This window comes from Heterodontus francisci, chromosome 7 (assembly GCF_036365525.1).
Source record: "Heterodontus francisci isolate sHetFra1 chromosome 7, sHetFra1.hap1, whole genome shotgun sequence".
Taxonomy (NCBI): Eukaryota; Metazoa; Chordata; class Chondrichthyes; order Heterodontiformes; family Heterodontidae; genus Heterodontus; species Heterodontus francisci.
Window position 1 is genome coordinate 114145458 of NC_090377.1, and position 20429 is coordinate 114165886.

The following is a 20429-nucleotide window of genomic DNA, read 5'->3' on the forward strand; positions in this document are numbered from 1 at the left end:
CCGACACATCTGTTCTGATGATGCAACCTTCCACAACAGCGCTTCTGATATGTCTTCCTTTTTCCTCAACCGAGGATTTCCCCACTCTGTGGTTGTCAGGGCCCTCAACTGTGTCCAACCCATTTCCTGCACTTCTGCCCTCACCCCTTGTCCTCCCTCCCAGAACCGTGACAGGGTTCCCCTTGTCCTCACTTTCCACCCCACCAGTCTCCACATCCAAAGGATCATCCTCCACCACCTCCAGCTTGATGCCACCACAAAACACATCCCCTCCCCTCCCCTCCCCTGCCAGCATTCCAAAGGGATCGTTCCCTCCACGAAACCCTAGTCCATGCCTCCATCACCCCCGACATCTCGTACCCTTCCCATGGCGCCTTCCCATGCAATTGCAGGAGGTGTAATACCTGCCCTTTTACCTCCTCTCTCCTCACCATCCAAGACCCCAAACACCCCTTCCAGGTGAAGCAGCGATTTACTTGTACTTCCTTCAATGTAGTATACTGTATTCGCTGCTCACAATGTGGTCTTCAGTGCACTGGGAGACCAAATGCAGATTGGGTAATCGCTTTGCAGAACACCTCCACTCAGTCCGCAAGCATGACCCTGAGCTTCTGGTTTCTTGCCATTTCAATTCACTGTGCTGCTCCCATACCCACATTTCAGTCCCTGGCCTGTTGCAGTGTTCTAAAACATCAACGCAAGCTCAAGGAACAGCACTTCATTTTCCCATTAGGCACTCTATAGCCTTCTGGACTCAACATTGAGTTCAACAATTTGAGCATGACTGGCCTTTTTTATTATTATTTCACTTCACTTTATTTTATTTTATCAGTTTTTAACCATGTGCTTGCCTTAAACTTGGTTTTTCATGTTTGTGCCTTTGGACAGAGTGGTTCATTATTCTGTTCATTACTCTTTTAACACTCTCTCTGAACTAATGCATTGTCTTTTACCACACCATTAGCACTCCCTTGGCCTTTGTTCCATGGCATATTTGTCGTTTAATTCTCCTGCCCGATCACACACCTTCCCTTTTTGTCTTCTTTCCCCCCGCCACCCCTTCACTTGCTTAAAACCTATTGCATTTCTAACCTTTGCCAGTTCTGATGAAAGGTCATAGACCTGAAACGTTAACTGCTTCTCTCTCCACAGATGCTCCCAGACCTGCTGAGTATTTCCAGCACTTTCTCTCTTTATTCCATTCTAGTAAATCATCTCTGCACTTTCTGTAAGACTTTGACTCCTTCCCAAAGTGCCAACATTCGCTGTTTAGTCTATGCTACTGGAAACACCCTGCTCATTCTCTCCTGCTGATCTCCCTCTTGTTACCTTTCCCAATTTATCTCCTGTGACTGCATTGAGTCTAGGTGCTGACTCAGGTTAACGTCATTCTTCTCATTCCCTGCAGGACAGAGGAACAAGACTGCAGTGCTCGATCCTGTCCTCTCCCTTCTGGCACAATCCCCATTTCCCCCATCTGTGTAGCATGCACCCTCGCAGTCCTTCAAGCTCCAGCTTACCCCACACAGTCACTTGGTAGTCATTAGCTGCATGAAGCATGGCTGATTACTCCCCTGTAGCTCTGCTCGCTCCCCACACACTGCCCGCTCCAGCAGTCACCCCTACTATACGAAAAAGGAAGACTTGCATTTATATTGCACCATTCACAAATTCAGGGTGTCTGAAAGTGCTTTACTGCCAGTGAAATACTTTTGAGGTGTAGTCACTGTTGCAATGTAGGAAACACGGCAGTTAATTTGCACACATAAGCCCCCACAAACAGCAATGTGATAATGACCAGATAATCTGTTTTTAGTGATGTTGGTTGAGGGATAGATACTGTCCCCCTGCTTTTACATTCACCTGAGAAGGCAGATGGGGTCTTAGTTTTATCCATAAGACAGCACTTCGACAGTGCAGCACTCCCTCAGTACTGTATTGTAGCATCAGCCGGGATTATGAGCTCGAGTCTCTGGAATGGGACTTGAATCCACAATCTTCCGATTCAGAGGTGAGAATGCTACCCACTGAGGCAAGACTGACACTTTGGCTGTTTAGGGACCCCTCCTGCTCCCTCAGTACTTCCACACAGAGGGCCAGAAGACAAACTCTGTAACTGACTCACCAGCCGCAAGGAGCGTTATTAAATTTGTTCCAAACAAAAACTGGTCAGTGCTGCATTGGAATGTTCCCATGGAACCTAGTGTTGGCTCATGCAGACCAGACCAGGAATTGAAGCCTTCCCTTCAGATCCGAGTGATCCCTCGTGCAACCGAGCATCATTTGGGGGGGACACTACCATTGTTTTCACACCTATGTCTGCGTTATTTTTCTTGTAGGATCAGGAATCTGGGTTCAGAGGTTCACCTGATTGAGGATTTGATGGACCCCTCAGTGCAGCACGGAGAGCAGGGGATCATGTTCACAACACTGAAGGTCTGTGCTAGTGATAGTACAGGGCACATGCAGCGGGGGGAAAGGGAGGGAGGGAGCATGTCACTGGGGGAAAGGGAAGGGAGGGGAGGGAGCGTGTCACTGGGGGAAGGGAAGGGAGGAGGGGAGGCGTTGTCACCTGGGGGAAGGGAAGGGAGGGAGGGAGCGTGTCACTGGGGGAAGGGAAGGGAGGGAGGGAGCGTGTCACTGGGGGGAGGGAGGGAGCGTGTCACTTGGGTGGGGGCAGATGGGTGGGTTGAGTGGGGGGTTGGTTTGTGCTCGTTGGGTTTCACTTCCTGTTGTAAAGCATGTCTGTATTTTGTCTGGGAGTATGTGACCTCTGTAAGCTCGGTGTAACTGACTGGAGTGGGTGATGGAGCTGAGTTTTGCAACTAACATTTTAATTTTGTTTTTGTGTTTATCTGCAGGCCTGTTATTATCAAATTCAACACGAGAAGCTAACATAGGACAACACACCATTTTTTTCTCTCTCTCTCTCTCTCTCTCTCTTCCCCCCCCTCTCTCTCTCTTCCCCCCCCCTCTCTCTCTCTTCCCCCCCTCTCTCTCTCTCTTTCCCCCCCCTCTCTCTCTCTCTTTCCCCCCCCCTCTCTCTCTTCTTCCCCCCCCTCTCTCTCTCTCTTCCCCCCCCCTCTCTCTCTCTCTTCCCCCCCCCTCTCTCTCTCTTCCCCCTCCCCCTCTCTCTCTCTTCCCCCTCCCCCTCTCTCTCTTCCCCCTCCCCCTCTCTCTCTCTTCCCCCTCCCCCTCTCTCTCTCTTCCCCCTCCCCCTCTCTCTCTCTTCCCCCTCCCCCTCTCTCTCTCTTCCCCCTCCCCTCTCTCTCTCTTCCCCCTCCCCCTCTCTCTCTCTTCCCCCTCCCCCTCTCTCTCTCTTCCCCCTCCCCCTCTCTCTCTCTTCCCCCTCCCCCTCTCTCTCTCTTCCCCCTCCCCCCTCTCTCTCTCTTCCCCCTCCCCCTCTCTCTCTCTCCCCCTCCCCCCTCTCTCTCTCTCCCCCCTCCCCCTCTCTCTCTCTCTCCCCCTCCCCCTCTCTCTCTCTTCTCTCCCCCCTCCCCCTCTCTCTCTCTTCTCTCCCCCCTCCCCCTCTCTCTCTCTTCTCTCCCCCCTCCCCCTCTCTCTCTCTTCTCTCCCCCCTCCCCCTCTCTCTCTCTTCTCTCCCCCCTCCCCCTCTCTCTCTCTTCTCTCCCCCCTCCCCCTCTCTCTCCCCCTCCCCCTCCCCCTCCTCTCGGATTCGAATGGGTCCCTGTGCAACATTTGGATGGCCTGGCCTGTGGTGTGGACTGGGCAGACTCAGATACTTGGACACAGACATTCGCTCATTCATTCATTCACTCTCTTGCAGTCTCTCTTTCTCTCTCTCTCTCTCACACACTTGTGCAGTTGCACACTCACTGACTCTCTCACACACTCACCCAGATTTGATTTGCTGAGTTTTAAATTTGAACAATTGAGATTGGCTTTACAGCTTGTTTTTACTTTGAATTTATTTAATGTGGTATTTCATTGTATAATAAAGGAAAATTGTTACTCTAAGATAAATGATATCAAATGCACCAGAATATAGAACTGAAGTGATGGTGAAAATGTGTTTGTGTTGCTGAAGGGCAGACTCATTTGGAAGTAGCACAGAAATCTAATCTAGCAGCTTGGGGGACATTCTGTACCCCGTGACACTGAGCGTTAGGAATGTGAGACATGCCACTTCCCATCCCCTGGACCCCTCGTATTTCCTTTGCTTGGTAGGGCAGTTGGGTTTGGGGGGCGGGGGGGGTGCAGGAAGGGAAGACGCATACTTCCTGCTACCTCTGGCCACTCTGGGAATTCAGGAAAGGTCACAATGTAATGATGAATCTACATAAAATGCCAATGAGACCACAGCTAGTGTACTATGTGCAGTTTTGGGCTCCACACTATAGGAAGGATGTTGAGGCAATAGTGAGGGTATAGCATAGATTCACGAGGAAGCTACCTGGTATTATGGAATGCCAAAACTTAAAACATTAAAGCAGAGTATGTTAGATTGAATAATACTATGAAGGATGGGGCAGAGTAGATGGAAATGGACTGTTTCCAATGGTCTGGAATGAGGGGGGCCCCATAGATGTAGCATTAAATAGATGAGATTTAGAACAGCAGAAGCAATTTTGCACAGGGTTGTGAAGCTGTGGCATTCACTAACTGAATCAACGCAGAGGCTTTGTTGTAATTTCCATTAGTTTCCACAAAACAGATTAATATTTTTATTTGGATTAGCAATTGATTTAGTTGGGACCCTCTTCCTGCAATGTTTTCTGATCTCAATGTTGCGACTACAAATAGATTAAAAATTTGGATGCTAACGGTGTAGGAAATTTAGAAATCGGCAATGGTGATTTTGCCCCAAAGCCTGTGTCCCTTTTGTGGATTCACCTTAACCCCACATTTTCGCCCTGCTTGCTTTACCCCATAAACATCTATGCCTGTTTGTGCTTCACTGCTCAAAGGGTCTTCCAATTAATTCCAGATGTCAGTCACCTTTTTCTCATGAAGTTGACTGTAGCAGAGCTCCCTATTCTATTTCCTAATTTTTAGAGTCATTCCTAGAATTCTCAAACATGTAAGTATCTGAGCTTAACTGTGTAAATCCACTTAGTAATTCTGAAAACCCTTCTGGATCCTTCTCTAAGTTTCCAACTTTGCCTCAAACTCAGGCTCCTCCTCTGTGTCCCTCCCTTCTGAAGGCCAGAAATCTCCTTCCTGTGATTGGGTACATGAACTGCACACACTACTCCATGTGGGACTGACCAGTGCCTAATGCAGCCATAACGCACTTGACGTATAAAACGTGAAACTAGAAATCTGAAATAAACAAAATACTGGAAATGTAGTGCTGCGCTCTCATTGGGTTGCCAGCCCCCTCTCTGAGGCATCAGAGCTCTCTCGGGGGAGCGCTGGCTCTCTCAGGGTGACAGCTGTCGTTTGGGTGCCTCTTCACTTTGGATCCCTGTGTGCTGAAAAGCCTCCTTTACTCGATTGTCCAGTCTTAACAGGATCCCAGAGAACTATCTGCAGACTGGTTCCGCATAGACACCAGATTCTATGTTCTCCTGATTTTATTTTTATATATATATATATATATATATATATATATACACACACACACATTGGGTGGTGATTGAGGAACACTAGGTGATTCTCCGTCTTCCCTTTGTGTCCTACTTTTCAGACATGTAGAGTTATGGAATCTCATTTGTTTAAGAATAGGCAGAAGAGGGAGTGTGGATGGCTTATAACCAGCAAGAGGTCCCTTGCCTGTTAAATCCCCCTCCATGAATTGCTGCTAGCTGCCCACTGTATTTCAGATAGCCAGTCTTTCTCTGCTCGGTGTGTGGGGCACTAGACATCCTATAAACTTCAATTCTTAAAGGATGTTTTAATCCTCTGTACTTTCTCTTTCCAACGATTTAGGGGTAAATTCTATGATCCGTAATCCCCTCAGAGAATGGATCACAAAATTAAAATCAGATTTGTAACTGTTTCAGTGACAGCCGTGACTCGGTAGGTAGCACGGTCCTTTCTGAGTCAGAAGGTTGTGGGTTCCGTCTTTGAGATGAGACACAATGAGAAGACCATCCCAATGAGTGGGGCAGATAACTAAAAAGAAAAATCAAATCAGTTTGATCAGGAAAAGCAGGCCATTATGAAGCACATGAAGAGAACCTTGGTCACGTGAACTCCACATTTGATTCTAATGCAGTGAGAGTGCTTTACAGCTTCAGTCCTGTAAAAATATTGTCACAATTGTATTGCAGTGTCCTATTTATTAATAAAAGGTTTAATATTTTGTAGTCATGTGAAAATTGTTTAAGAAATGGAATGTAATTCTGAAATATGTACAGAGCATTGTTCAAAACTGACATTGTATATTAAGGTATTTCACAGTATATTGGATTATTGTGACTCATACTGGCTGCAATAAAGTAGAACTCTCACCTCCTCAGGCACCTTATTCTTTTGTCCCTGCAGCTCATTGTGGCTCATAGTCATTTTCAGCACAGAAGGAGGCAATTCACTCCAATGAGTCCATGCCGGCTCTCCACAGAGCTATGCAGTCAGTCCCACTTGGCTCAATCCCTGTAGCTCTATGAGTTTATTTCTTTCAGGTGGCCATCCAACTTCTTGAAGTTATCGTTTGTCTCTGCTTCCACCACCCTTGTGGGCAACAAGTTCCAAGTCATTACCACCACTGCATAAAAAACCTGTTTCCTTATATTCCACCTGCATCTTTTGCCCAAAACGTTCAACCTTTGTTCCCTAGTCCTTGTACCATTTGTTTATGGGAACAGTTTTTCCTTGTCTGTTTACTGGAATGGTTCCAGGGATGGGGGATTTTGGGTACAAGGTTAGGTTGGAAAAGCTGGGTTTGTGTTCATCAGAACAAAGGAAACTGAGGGGAGATTTGATGGGTGTACAAGATTAAGCCAGTCATAATTTCATTGCAGCAGCTTTTTCGGGAGCAGTGAGTGAGCGAGTGAGCAGCTGGGAAGGTCAGTTTGAAAGTAAATTTAATTTCCTTTTGTTTTTCGGTGGAGGCCAGGGGGCTGCTGGGTAAGTAAAACACTATATATTTGGGCGGTTTCTGAACCCGAGACACCACACTTGTCGTGTCTCCCACCCGCCCTCCTCCTCTAACCAAAAAAAAAAAGGACTCGTGTTTATAAGGTAAGGCTTTTTCGATTTCTCTGGTTTTATTGTGATTGGTAAAAACTTTTCGTTCCTTTTTCATTTAACTAAGTTAAGCTTAAGATTAAAAATGGCAGGAGATCTCAGACCCGTGTCATGCTCCTCTTGCTCAATGTGGGAGCTCAGGGACACGGCTGATGTCCCTGACTCCTTCACGTGCAGGAAGTGTGTCCAACTGCAGCTCTTGTTAGACCGCATGACGGCTCTCGAGCTGCGGATGGACTCACTTTGGAGCATGCGCGATGCTGAGGAGGTCGTGGATAGCACGTTTAGTGAATTGGTCACACCGCAGATTAGGATTGCTGAGGGAGAAAGGGAATGGGTGACCAAAAGGCAGAGAAAGAGCAGGAAGGCAGCGCAGGAGTCCCCTGCGGTCATCTCCCTCCAAAACAAGTATACCGTTTTGGATACTGTTGGGGGAGATGGCTCACCAGGGGAAGGCAGCAGTAGCCAGGTCCATGGCACCGTGGCTGGCTCTGCTGTTCAGAAGGGCGGGAAAAAGAGTGGAAGGGCTATAGTCGTAGGGGATTCGATTGTAAGGGGAGTAGATAGGCAGTTCTGTGGTCGAAAACGAGGCTCCCGAATGGTATGTTGCTTCCCAGGTGCACGGGTCAGGGATGTCTCAGATCGGCTGCAGAACATTCTAAAGGGGGAGGGTGAACAGCCAGTTGTCATTGTGCACATAGGCACTAATGATATAGGTAAAAAACGGGATGAGGTCCTACAAGCAGAGTTTAGGGAGTTAGGAGCTAAGTTAAAAAGTAGGACCTCAGAGGTAGTAATCTCAGGATTACTACCAGTGCCACGTGATAGAGTAAAAATGAAAGAATAGTCAGGATGAATGCGTGGCTTGAGAGATGGTGCAGGAAGGAGGGGTTCAGATTTTTGGGACATTGGGACCGGTTCTGGGGGAGGTGGGACTATTACAAATTGGACGGTCTACACCTGGGCCGGACTGGAACCAATGTCCTTGGAGGTGCTTTTGCTAACGCTGTTGGGGAGGGTTTAAACTAATGTGGCAGGGGGATGGGAACCAATTGAGGTCAGTTGACAGTAAGGAGGTAGTAACAAAAGCCTGCAAGGAACTAGATAATGAAGTCAGTGTGACTAAGGGGAAGAACAGGCAGGAAGCAGATGATGAATATAAAGGGACTGGTGGTCTGAGGTGCATTTGTTTTAATGCAAGAAGTGTAGTAGGTAAGGCAGATGAACTTAGGGCTTGGATTAGTACCTGGGAGTATGATGTTATTGCTATTACTGAGACTTGGTTGAGGGAAGGGCATGATTGGCAACTAAATATCCCAGGATATCGATGCTTCAGGCGGGATAGAGAGGGAGGTAAAAGGGGTGGAGGAGTTGCATTACTGGTCAAAGAGGATATCACAGCTGTGCTGAAGGAGGGCACTATGGAGGACTCGAGCAGTGAGGCAATATGGACAGAACTCAGAAATAGGAAGGGTGCGGTAACAATGTTGGGGCTGTACTACAGGCCTCCCAACAGCGAGCGTGAGATAGAGGTACAAATATGTAAACAGATTATGGAAAGATGTAGGAGCAACAGGGTGGTGGTGATAGGAGATTTTAATTTTCCCAACATTGACTGGGATTCGCTTAGTGTTAGAGGTCCAGATGGAGCAGAATTTGTAAGGAGCATCCAGGAAGGTTTTCTAGAGCAGTATGTAAATAGTCCAACTCGGGAAGGGGCCATACTGGACCTGGTGTTGGGGAATGAGCCCGGCCAGGTTGTTGAAGTTTCAGTAGGGGACTACTTTGGGAATAGTGATCACAATTCCGTAAGCTTTAAAATACTCATGGACAAAGACGAGAGTGGTCCTAAAGGAAGAGTGCTAAATTGGGGGAAGGCCAACTATACCAAAATTCGGCAGGAGCTGGGAAATGTAGATTGGGAGCAGCTGTTTGAAGGTAAATCCACATGTGATATGTGGGAGGCTTTTAAAGAGAGGTTGATTAGCGTTCAGGAGAGACATGTTCCTGTGAAAATGAGGGATAGAAATGGCAAGATTAGGGAACCATGGATGACAGGTGAAATTGTGAGACTAGCTAAGAGGAAAAAGGAAGCATACATAAGGTGTAGGCGGCTGATGAAAGACGAAGCTTTGAAAGAATATCGGGAATGTAGGACCGATCTGAAACGAGGAATTAAGAGGGCTAAAAGGGGTCATGAAATATCTTTAGCAAACAGGGTTAAGGAAAATCCCAAAGCCTTTTATTCATATATAAGGAGAAAGAGGGTAACTAGAGAAAGGATTGGCCCACTAAAGGACAAAGGAGGAATGTTATGCTTGGACTCAGAGAAAATGGGTGAGATTCTAAACGAGTACTTTGCATCGGTATTCACCGAGGAGAGGGACATGACGGATGTTGAGGTTAGGAACAGATGTTTGATTACTCTAGGTCAAGTCGGCATAAGGAGGGAGGAAGTGTTGGGTATTCTAAAGGGCATTAAGGTGGACAAGTCCCCAGGTCCGGATGGGATCTATCCCAGGTTACTGAGGGAAGCGAGAGAGGAAATAGCTGGGGCCTTAACAGATATCTTTGCAGCATCCTTAAACACGGGTGAGGTCCCGGAGGACTGGAGAATTGCTAATGTTGTCCCCTTGTTTAAGAAGGGTAGCAGGGATAATCCAGGTAATTATAGACCGGTGAGCCTGACGTCAGTGGTAGGGAAGCTGCTGGAGAAGATACTGAGGGATAGGATCTATTCCCATTTGGAAGAAAATGGGCTCATCAGTGATAGGCAACATGGTTTTGTGCAGGGAAGGTCATGTCTTACCAACTTAATAGAATTCTTTGAGGAAGTGACAAAGTTGATTGATGAGGGAAGGGCTGTCGATGTCATATACATGGACTTCAGTAAGGCGTTTGATAAGGTTCCCCATGGCAGGCTGATGGAGAAAGTGAAGGCGCTTGGGGTCCAAGGTGTACTAGCTAGATGGATAAAGAACTGGCTGGGCAACAGGAGACAGAGAGTAGCAGTAGAGGGGAGTTTCTCAAAATGGAGACGTGTGACCAGTGGTGTTCCACAGGGATCCGTGCTGGGACCACTGTTGTTTGTGATATACATTAATGATTTGGAGGAAAGTATAGGTGGTCTGATTAGCAAGTTTGCAGACGACACTAAGATTGGTGGAGTAGCAGATAGTGAAGGGGACTGTCAGAGAATACAGCAGAATATAGATAGATTAGAGAGTTGGGCAGAGAAATGGCAGATGGAGTTCAATCAGGGCAAATGCAAGGTGATGCATTTTGGAAGATCCAATTCAAGAGTGAACTATACAGTAAATGGAAAAGTCCTGGGGAAAATTGATGTCCAGAGAGATTTGGGTGTTCAGGTCCACTGTTCCCTGAAGGTGGCAACGCAGGTAAATAGAGTGGTCAAGAAGGCATACGGCATGCTTTCCTTCATCGGACGGGGCATTGAGTACAAGAGTTGGCAGGTCATGTTACAGTTGTATAGGACTTTGGTTCGGCCACATTTGGAATACTGCGTACAGTTCTGGTCGCCACATTATCAAAAGGATGTGGATGCTTTGGAGAGGGTGCAGAGGAGGTTCACCAGGATGTTGCCTGGTATGGAGGGCGCTAGCTATGAAGAGAGGTTGAGCAGATTAGGATTATTTTCATTAGAAAGACGGAGGTTGAGGGGGGACCTGATTGAGGTGTACAAAATCATGAGAGGTATAGACAGGGTGGACAGCAAGAGGCTTTTTCCCAGAGTGGGGGTTTCAATTACGAGAGGACACGAGTTCAAAGTGAAAGGGGAAATGTTTAGGGGGGATATGCGTGGAAAGTTCTTTACGCAGAGGGTGGTGGGCACCTGGAACGCGTTGCCAGCGGAGGTGGTAGACGCGGGCATGATGGAGTCTTTTAAGATGTATCTAGACAGATACATGAATGGGCAGGAAGAAAAGAGATACAGAACCTTAGAAAATAGGCGACATGTGTAGAGAGAGGATCTGGATCGGCGCAGGCTTGGAGGGCCGAAGGGCCTGTTCCTGTGCTGTAATTATCTTTGTTCTTTGTTCTTTGTATAATCTTGTACACCTATCAAATCTCCCCTCAATCTCCTTTGTTTTGTCCATCTACACGTCAGGAGTGTGATGGAACACTCTCCACTTGACTGGATGAGTGCAGCTCCAACAACACTGGAGAAGCTCAACCCCATCCAGCACCATCTCATCCACCACCTGAAACATTCAGTCCCTTCCCCACTAGGGCACTGTGTGTGCAGTATGTATCATTTACAAAATGCACTGTAACAACTCGCCAAGGCTCCTTCAGCAGCACCTTTCAAACGTGGGCCCTCCACCACCAAGATGGACAAGGGCAGTCGATGCATAGGAATACCACCACCTGCAAGATCCCCTTCAAGCCACACACCATCCTGATTTCGAAATATATCTCCCTTACATCACTGTAGGTGAACCTACACCATATGCACTGCAATAGTTCAGGGAGGTGGCTCACCATGACCACCTTGAGGGGAATTAGGGATGGGTAATGAATCTGACACAACCTCACAATTCCATCAGTTCAAACTGCCCCACGCTCTTCCAGTTCCTGCTGACTTCTATTCCCATTTCCCTCTACCCCTTCCCAAAATTCCACACTCAAATTCAGCCCTTTCCTCTTCACTGCCATCCTCTCCCTCTTCTGTCCGTGCTGCTCCTAAGTGAGCCTCATGAGTCAGGTTGCTGTCGATGGGAACTGGTGAGATCTCCCACTGACTGGGCAGCAAGCAGTGGGGTGGGAAAGAGGGGCTCAGTGCGAGGACAGGTTGCTGGAGCAAGGCTGTGTAGGAATTTGTGGATCGTGATGATTTGGTATTCAATATGTTGGGAATGGGAAGTCAGGGATCAGTACAACACACAGCTGTTGGCAGTGGAGTTCTGGATGAATTGGTGTTTGTTTTTGGTTAGGAGTTTGGAAGAAAGTTTAAAAAAGGCCCGAGAGAAAACAAGTGGAAGTAACAAAAGCAGAGGTGTGGATTTCAGTGATCAGCGGGATGGAATGTGAAGGGGGGGAAAAGGGGTTGTATTCTAGTAGTAAAAGTATAACTTTATTACTGACTGAACTGATTCCTGAGATGAGGGGATTGTCCTATGAAGAGAGATTGAGTAGACTAGGCCTATATTCCCTGGAGTTTAGAAGAATGAGAGGTGATCTAACTGAAACATATAAAGTTTGATTTGATTTAGAGATACAGCACTGAAACAGGCCCTTCGGCCCACCGAGTCTGTGCTGACCATTAACCACCCATTTATACTAATCCTACACTAATCCCATATTCCTACCACATCCTCACCTGTCCCTATATTCCCCTACCTATACTAGGGGCAATTTATAATGGCCAATTTACCTATCAACCTGCAAGTCTTTTGGCTGTAGGAGGAAACCCACGCAGTCACAGGGAGAACTTGCAAATTCCACACAGGCAATACCCAGCATTGAACCCGGGTCGCTAGAGCTGTGAGGCTGCGGTGCTAACCACTGCACCACTGTGCTGCCCAAGTTCTTAAGGGGCTTGACAGGATAGATGCTGAGAAAGTGTTTTCCCTGGCTGAGACATCTAGAACACAGGGTCACAATCTCAGAATAAGGGGTTGGCCATTTAGGGCTGAGATGAGGGGAAATTTCTTCACTCAGAGAGTTGTGAATCTTTGGAATTCTCTACCATAGAGAGATCTGTGGATGCTCAGTCATTGAGTCTATTCAAGACAGAGCTTAATAGATCTTTGGGTATTAAGGGATATGGGGATAGTGCAGGAAGGTGGAGTTGAGGTAGAAAATCAGCCATGATCTTGTTGAATGGCAGAGCAGGCTCGAAGGTCCAAATGGCTACTCCAGCTCCTATTTCTTATGTTCTGAAGATTGGATTGAAGTTTGAACCTCAGCACAAGGCCAAACTGTAACCAAGTTTGCAAACAATTAGGGTTAGTCTGAGCAGACAGCCAGGGGCTAGATGGAATTGGGAGTTAGGGTGGATAGATTCGGTTTGGATGTTAAGCTGCTAGCAAGAGATGATCAAGATAGCTTCACTGTTGTTTCGTTGGAAGAAGTTCTAGACCAGGCCAACAGGCTGCCCAGAAATATAGTCACTGAACCAAGACTGCTGCTGGAGGGCTACAGCCCAGTGTCATCAGCGTACGCAGAGAAGCAGACTGCCTGCTGACAGAGGGTGTTTCGGAGACTTGATACAAAAGTGAAGGATAGAACCTTGGGCAAACTGGAGCGACCTAAGAAGTTATTACTAAGACTACAGCAGGTAATGATGGAATGAAGCTGAAACTTACAAAAATTTAAATAATTCATTACACGGAATTGAATACCTGACTATCTGTAACCTGTTCAGTGGAGTTAAAGGAGTTTGTCAGGACCTTCTGAAACTGGCTATTTCACAGCAAGCTATTCTTCACTGGGAATAGATCCCATTAGCCATCATGTGGCTGTTTATCCTTTTTATTCAGTAAGACAGTTTTAAGTTCATTCCACATTTCCTCCTGACAGAGGAAAGTTGGTTTTAGCTGTTTCCTCATTTCCTTTTTCAATCCTATTGGCATCCTGCTCCTAATGTTGACTTGAATCACATTCCTTTTTTATGTTCATTCACAGGATGTGGGTATCACTGGCAAGGCCAACATTTATTGCCCATCTCGAACTGTCCTTGAGAAGGTGGTGGTGAGCTGCTGCCTTGAATACAACAGAGTGGCTTGCTAGGCCATTTCAGAATCAACCACATTTGAGCCACACACAGGACAGATCAGGTAAGGACAGCAGATTTCCTTCCCTAAAGGACATTAGTGAACCAGATGGGTTTTTACAACAATCCAGTAGTTTCTTGGTCACCATTACCAGATTTTAGTTATATAACCAAATTTAAATTCCCCATCTGCCATGGTGGGATTGAACTTATATCTCTGGATCATAACTCTGGGTCTTTGTATTATTAGTCCAGTAAAGCTGCCACTATGCTATAATTCCCTTTTAATGTGATGTCAGACAGTGAATGTTAGAAACATAGAAAAATAGGAGCAGGAGTAGGCCATTCGGCCCTTTGAGTCTGCACCGCCATTCAATATGATCATGGCTGATCATCCAAACTCAGTACCCTGTTCCCGCTTGCTCCCCGTATCCCTTGATCCCTTTAGCCCTAAGAACTATATCTAACTCTTTCTTGAATATATTGAATGATTTAGCCTCAACTGCTTTCCATGGTAGAGAATTCCACTCTCTGGGTGAAGAAATCTCTCCTGATCTCAGTCCTAAATGGCTTACCCCTTATCCTTAGACTGTGACCCCTGGTCCTGGACTTCCCCTCCATCGGGAGCATCCTTCCTGCATCTAGTCTGTCCAATCCTGTTAGAATTTTGTAGGTTTCTATGAGATCCCCTCTCGTTCTTTTAAACTCTAACGAATACAAGCCTAATCGACCCAATCTCTCTTCATACTTCAGTCCTGCCATCCCAGGAATCAGTCTGGCGAACCTTCACTGCATTCCCTCCATAGCAAGAACATCCTTCCTCAGATAAGGAGACCAAAACTGCACACAATACTCCAGATATGGTCTCACCAAGGCCTTTATAATTGCAGCAAGACATCCTTGCTCCTCTACTCGAATCCTCTTGCTGTGAAGGCCAACATACTATTTGCCTTAATTGCCTGCTGTACCTGCATCCTTACTTTCAGCGACTGCTGCACAAGGACACCCAGGTCTCATTGCACCTCCCCCTTTCCCAGTCTATCGCCATTTAGATAATCTGCCTTTCTGTTTTTGCCACCAAAGTGGATAACCTCATATTTATCCACATTATAGTGCATCTGCCATGTATTTGCCCACTCTATATCTGTCCAAATCACACTGGAGCTTCTCTGCATCCTCCTCACAGCTCACACTCCCACCCAGCTTTGTGTCATCTGCAAACTTGGATATATTACATTTAATTCCCTCAACTATATCATTAATATATATTGTGAATAGCTGGAGTCCTAGCTCTGATCCCTGCGGTACCCCACTAGTCTCTGCCTGCCACTCAGAAAAAGACCCATTTATTCACACGCTTTGTTTCCTGTCTGCCAACCAGTTCTCTATCCATGTCAGTACCTTACCCCCAATCCCATGTACTCTAATTTTGCACGCTAATCTCTTATGTGGGACCTTATCAAAAGTCTTCTGAAAGTCCAAATACACCACATCCACTGGTTCTCCCTTATCTATTCTACCAGTTACATCCTCAAAAAATTCCAGTTGATTTGTGAAGGATGATTTCCCTTTCGTAAATCCATGTTGACTTTGTCTGATCCTGTCATTGTTTTCCAAGTGCTCTGCTATTACATCTTTTATAATGGACTCTAGCATTTTCCCCACTACTGATGTCAGGCTAACCAGTCTATAATTCCCTGTTTTCTCTCTACCTCCTTTTTTAAATAGTGGGGTGACATTAGCTACCCTCCAATCCATTGGAACTGTACTAGAGTCTATAGAATTTTGAAAAATGACCGGAAGTCATTCTACTATTTGTAGGGCCACTTCCTTATGTACTCTGGGATGTAGATTATCAGGCCCTGGGGATTTATCGGCCTTCAATTCTGTCAATTTCCCTAACACCATTTCCCTACTAATACTGATTTCATACAGTTCCTGCTTCTCACTAGACCCTATGTTCCCCAACATTTCAGGGAGGTAATGTGTCCTCCTTTGTGAAGCCAGAACCAAAGTATGTATTTAATTGGTCTGCCATTTCTTTGTTCCCCATTATAAATTCTCCCGTTTCTGATTGTAAGGGACCCACATTTGCTTTCACTAATCTTTTTCTCTTCACGTATCTATAGAAGCTTTTACAGTCAGTTTTTATGTTCTCTGCAAACTTACTCTCATACTCTATTTTCCCCTTCTTCATCAATCCCTTTGTCATTTGCTGAATTCTAAACTGCTCCCAATCCTCAGATTTGCTGCTTGTTCTGGCCATTTTATATTTCTCCTCCTTGGATCTAATGCTATCCTTAATTTCTTTTGTAAGCCACGGTTGAGCCACCCTTCCTGTTTTATTTTTGTGCCAGACAGGAATGAACTATTGTTGTAATTCATCCATGCACTCTTTAAATGCTAGCCATTGCCTATCGAATGTCAACCCTTTAAGTAATGTTCCCCAATCTATCTTGGCCAACTCACGCCTCATACTTCATCGTTTCCTTTATTTAGATTCAGGACCCTAGTCTCGGAATCAACTCTCTCACGCTCCATCTTAATCAAGAATTCTATCATGTTATGGTTGCTCTTCCCCAAGGGACCCCACACAACAAGATTGTTAACTAATCCTTTCTCATTACACAATACCCAGTCTAGGATGGCCTGTTCTCCAGTTGGTTCCTCAACGTATTGGTCCAAAAAATCATCACTTACGCACTCCAGAAATTCCTCCTCTACTGTATTATTGCTAATTGGGATTGCCTAATCTATATGTAGATTAAAATCACCCATAATTACAGTTGCACCCTTATTGCATGCATCTCTAATTTCCTGTTTTATACCATCCTGTACATCACCACTGCTGTTTGGGGGTCTATATACAACCCCCACCAACATTTTCTGCCCCTTGGTGTTTCTTAGTTCCACCAATACAGATTCCACATCAGGATTCACTGAGCTAATATCCTTCCTCACTATTGTATTGATTTCCTCTTTTATTAACAACGCTGCTCCACCTCCTTTCCTTTTTTGCCTGTTCTTTCTAAATATTGAATACCCCTGGATGTTCAGTTCCCATCCTTGGTCACCCTGCAGCCATGTCTCTGTAATCGCAACTATATCGGATCCATTTACATCTATTTATGCGGTTAATTCACCTACCTTATTGCGAATACTCCGCGCATTGAGACACAATGCCTTTGGGCTTGTCTTTTTAACATTCTTAGTCATCTTAGCATTATTTCGCACTTTGGCCCTATTTGTTTCTTGCCCTTGATTTCTATGCCTTCCCCTTTTGCCTTTTTGTTTACTGTCTTTCGATCTATCCTTGTTTCCTCCTCCTCAGTCTCCCCACTCAGGTTCCCATCCCCCTGCCATTCTAGTTTAAATCCTCCCCAACAGCCCTAGCAAATGCCCCTGTGAGACCATCGGTTCCAGTCCTGCCTGGGTGTAACCCGTCCCGCTTGTACAGGTCCCACCTTCCCCAGAACTGGTCTCAATATCCCAGGAATCTAAATCCCTCCCTCCTGCACCATTTCTCCAGCCATGCATTCGTCTGGTCTATTCTCCTGTTCCTATACTCACTAGCATGTGGCACAGGAAGTAATCCTGAGATTACTACCTTTGAGGTCCCGCTTTTTAATTTAGCTCCTAACTCCTTAAATTCATCTTGCAGGACCTCATCCCTTTATCTATCTATGTCGTTGGTACCGGCATGTACCACGACCACTGGCTATTCACCCTCCCCTTTCAGAATGTCCTGCAGCCGCTCTGAGACATCCTTGACCCTAGCACCAGGGAGGCCACATATCATCCTGGAGTCTCGTTTGCGGCCACAGAAATGCCTGTCTGGTCCCCTTACAATTGAATCTCCTATCACCGTGGCTCTCCCAGTCTTTTTCCGCCCCTGCTGTGCAGCAGAGCCATCCGTGGTGCCACGAACTTGGCTGTTGTTGCTTTCCCCTGGGAAGCCATTCCCCCCCAACAGTATCCAGAGTGGTATATCTGTTTGAGAGGGAGTTGGCCACAGGGGACTCCTGCACTACCTGCCTGCGCCTACTACTCTGCTTGGTGGTCACCCATACCTTTTCTGCCTGTGCAGCCATTACCTGTGAGCACCTGGCTAAACATGCTATCCACGACGTCTTCAGCATCGCGGATGCTCCAGTGAATCCACCCGCCACTCCAGCTCCGAAATGCGGGTAGCCAGTAGTTGCAGATGAATACACTTCCTGCACATGGTCGTCAGGGACACTGGAAGCGTCCCTGATTTCCCACATAGTGCAGGAGGAGCATATCATGGGTGCGAGCTCTCCTGCCATGACTTACTTTTAGATTACTGAGTTACTCCCTATAAAAAATACTAATTACAGTAGGGGCCTTGTTCTACTTCAAACAGTACCCACTCCAATCTAAAGTCCTTAATAAATTACACTAATTTAAAAAAACACACTTTAGTAGTACTCACCTTATCAATAATATGGTAAGTTTTGAGGCTTGTATTCCCATAGCAACTTTCACAACCTCAGGATGTCCCATAGAGCTTTACAGCCAATGAAGTACTTTTGAAGTGTAGTAATATAAAAAGCATGGCAGCCAATTTGCACACAGCAAGATACCAGAAATAGCAATGAGATAAGTAGAGGTGTGGAAAACAGTGAGGATGATATGAAGCACCTGCAACAGGACATAGTTAGGCTAGCAGAGTGGGCAGAAAGGTGGCAGATGGAATTTAATACTGACAAGTGTGAGGTGATGCATTTTGGCAGAAGGAAAAGGGAGAGGCAATATATACTTAATGGCACAGTTCTAAAGAGTGTGCAGGAACAGAGGGACCTGGGACTGAATGGGCATAGATCTTTGAAGGCAGCAGGACATATTGAGAGAGTGGTTAGTAAATCACAGAATTGTTACAGCGCAGGAAGAGGCCATTCGGCCCATCGTGTTTGTAATGGCTCTCCGAATGAGCAATTCACTTAGTGCCACTCCCCCGCCTTCTCCCCGCAACCTTGCACATTCTTCCTTTTATATAACAGTCTAAATCCCTTTTGAATGCTTTTCAATTGAACCTGCCTCCACCACACTCTCAGGCAGCGCATTCCAGACCTTAACCACTCACTGCGTAAAAAGTTTTTCCTCATGTCGCTTTTGCTTCTTTTACCAATGACTTTAAATCTGTGTCCTATTGTTCTCAATACTTTCACAAATGGGAAGTTTCTCTCTATCTACTCTGTTCAAATCCCTCATGAGTTTGAATACCTTTATCAAATCTCCTCTCAGTTTTCTTTTCTCCAAGGAAAATAGTCCTAACTTCTCCAATCTATCTTCATAACTGAAGTTCCTCATCCCTGGAACCATTCTCATGAATCTTTTCTACATTCTCTCCAATGCTTTCGCATCTTTCCTAAAGTGCGGCGACCAGAATTGGACACAATACTCCAGCTGAAGCCGAACTAGTGTCTTATACAAGTTCAATATAACTTTCTTGCTCTTGTACTCTATGCCCCTATTAATAAAGCCCAGGATACCGTATGCTTGATTAAACACCCTCCCAAACTATCCTGCCACCTTCAAAAACGTATGCACATATTCACCAAGATCCCTCTGCTCCTGCACCCCCTTTAAAATTGTTCACTTTATTTCATATTGTCTCTCCATGTTCTTCCTACCAAAATGAATCACTTCACATTTCTCCGCATTGAACTTCATCTGCCACCTGCCTGCCTATTCCATCAACTTGTCTATGTCCTTTTGAAGTTCTACACTATCCTCCTCACAGTTCACAATGCTTCCAGGTTTCGTGTCATTCGCAAATTTTGAAAGGTCTAGGTCATTAATATCAATCAGGAAAAGCAAGGGTCCCAATGCTCAGAATTTGGGATCTTGGGCTTCATAAATAGAGACATTGAGTACAAAAGCAAGGAAGTTATGCTGAACCTTTATAAAGCTGTGGTTAGACTCCAATTGAAGTATTGCGTCCCGTTCTGGTCACCACAATTCAGGAAGGATGTGAGGGTCTTTGAGAGGCTACAGAGGAGATTTACCTGAATGCTTGCAGGGATGGAAGATTTTCGTTAAAAGGTTCGGTTGGAAAAGCTGAGTTTGTTCTCCTTAGAACAAAGGAGATTGAGGGGAGATTTAATAGAAGTGTACAAGATTATGACCGGCTGAGATAAGTTAGACGAGGAAAAAGTGTTCCCATGAACAAATGGTACAAGGATTAGGGGACACAGATTTAAATTTTGGGATTAAAGATGCAGGGAGGAATATGAGGAAGCACTTATTTTATGCAGCGGATGGTAATGACCTGGAACTCGCTGTCCACAAGGGTGGTGGAAGCGGAGACGATCAATGACTTCAAGAGGAAGTTGTTGGGCACCAGACAGAAATAAAATAGTAGGGCTACATGGATCAAGGCAGGAATTGGGACTGGCTACATAGCTCTGTGGAGAGCTGCCATGGACTCGATGGCCTCCTCCTGTGCTAAAAATGACTCGATGGTGCTAACTGAGTAGATAATCTGGCTTGGTGATTTTGGTTGAGGCATAAATCCCTG

The 20429-nt window shown here is 45.9% G+C and overlaps 1 protein-coding gene across 1 annotated transcript in view; it reads left to right on the forward strand.

Annotated features, from left to right (window-relative positions):
* The window catches only part of als2b (alsin Rho guanine nucleotide exchange factor ALS2 b), a 201215-nt gene extending 198166 nt beyond the window's left edge, over positions 1 to 3049 (forward strand). The window contains exons 34-35 of the mRNA XM_068036302.1: positions 2340 to 2436; positions 2862 to 3049. Of these exons, the coding sequence (XP_067892403.1) occupies positions 2340 to 2436; positions 2862 to 2900 (136 nt within the window). The 3' untranslated portion in view covers positions 2901 to 3049. The remainder of the gene's footprint in view (positions 1 to 2339; positions 2437 to 2861) is intronic.
* Positions 3050 to 20429: the final 17380 nt, after the last annotated feature.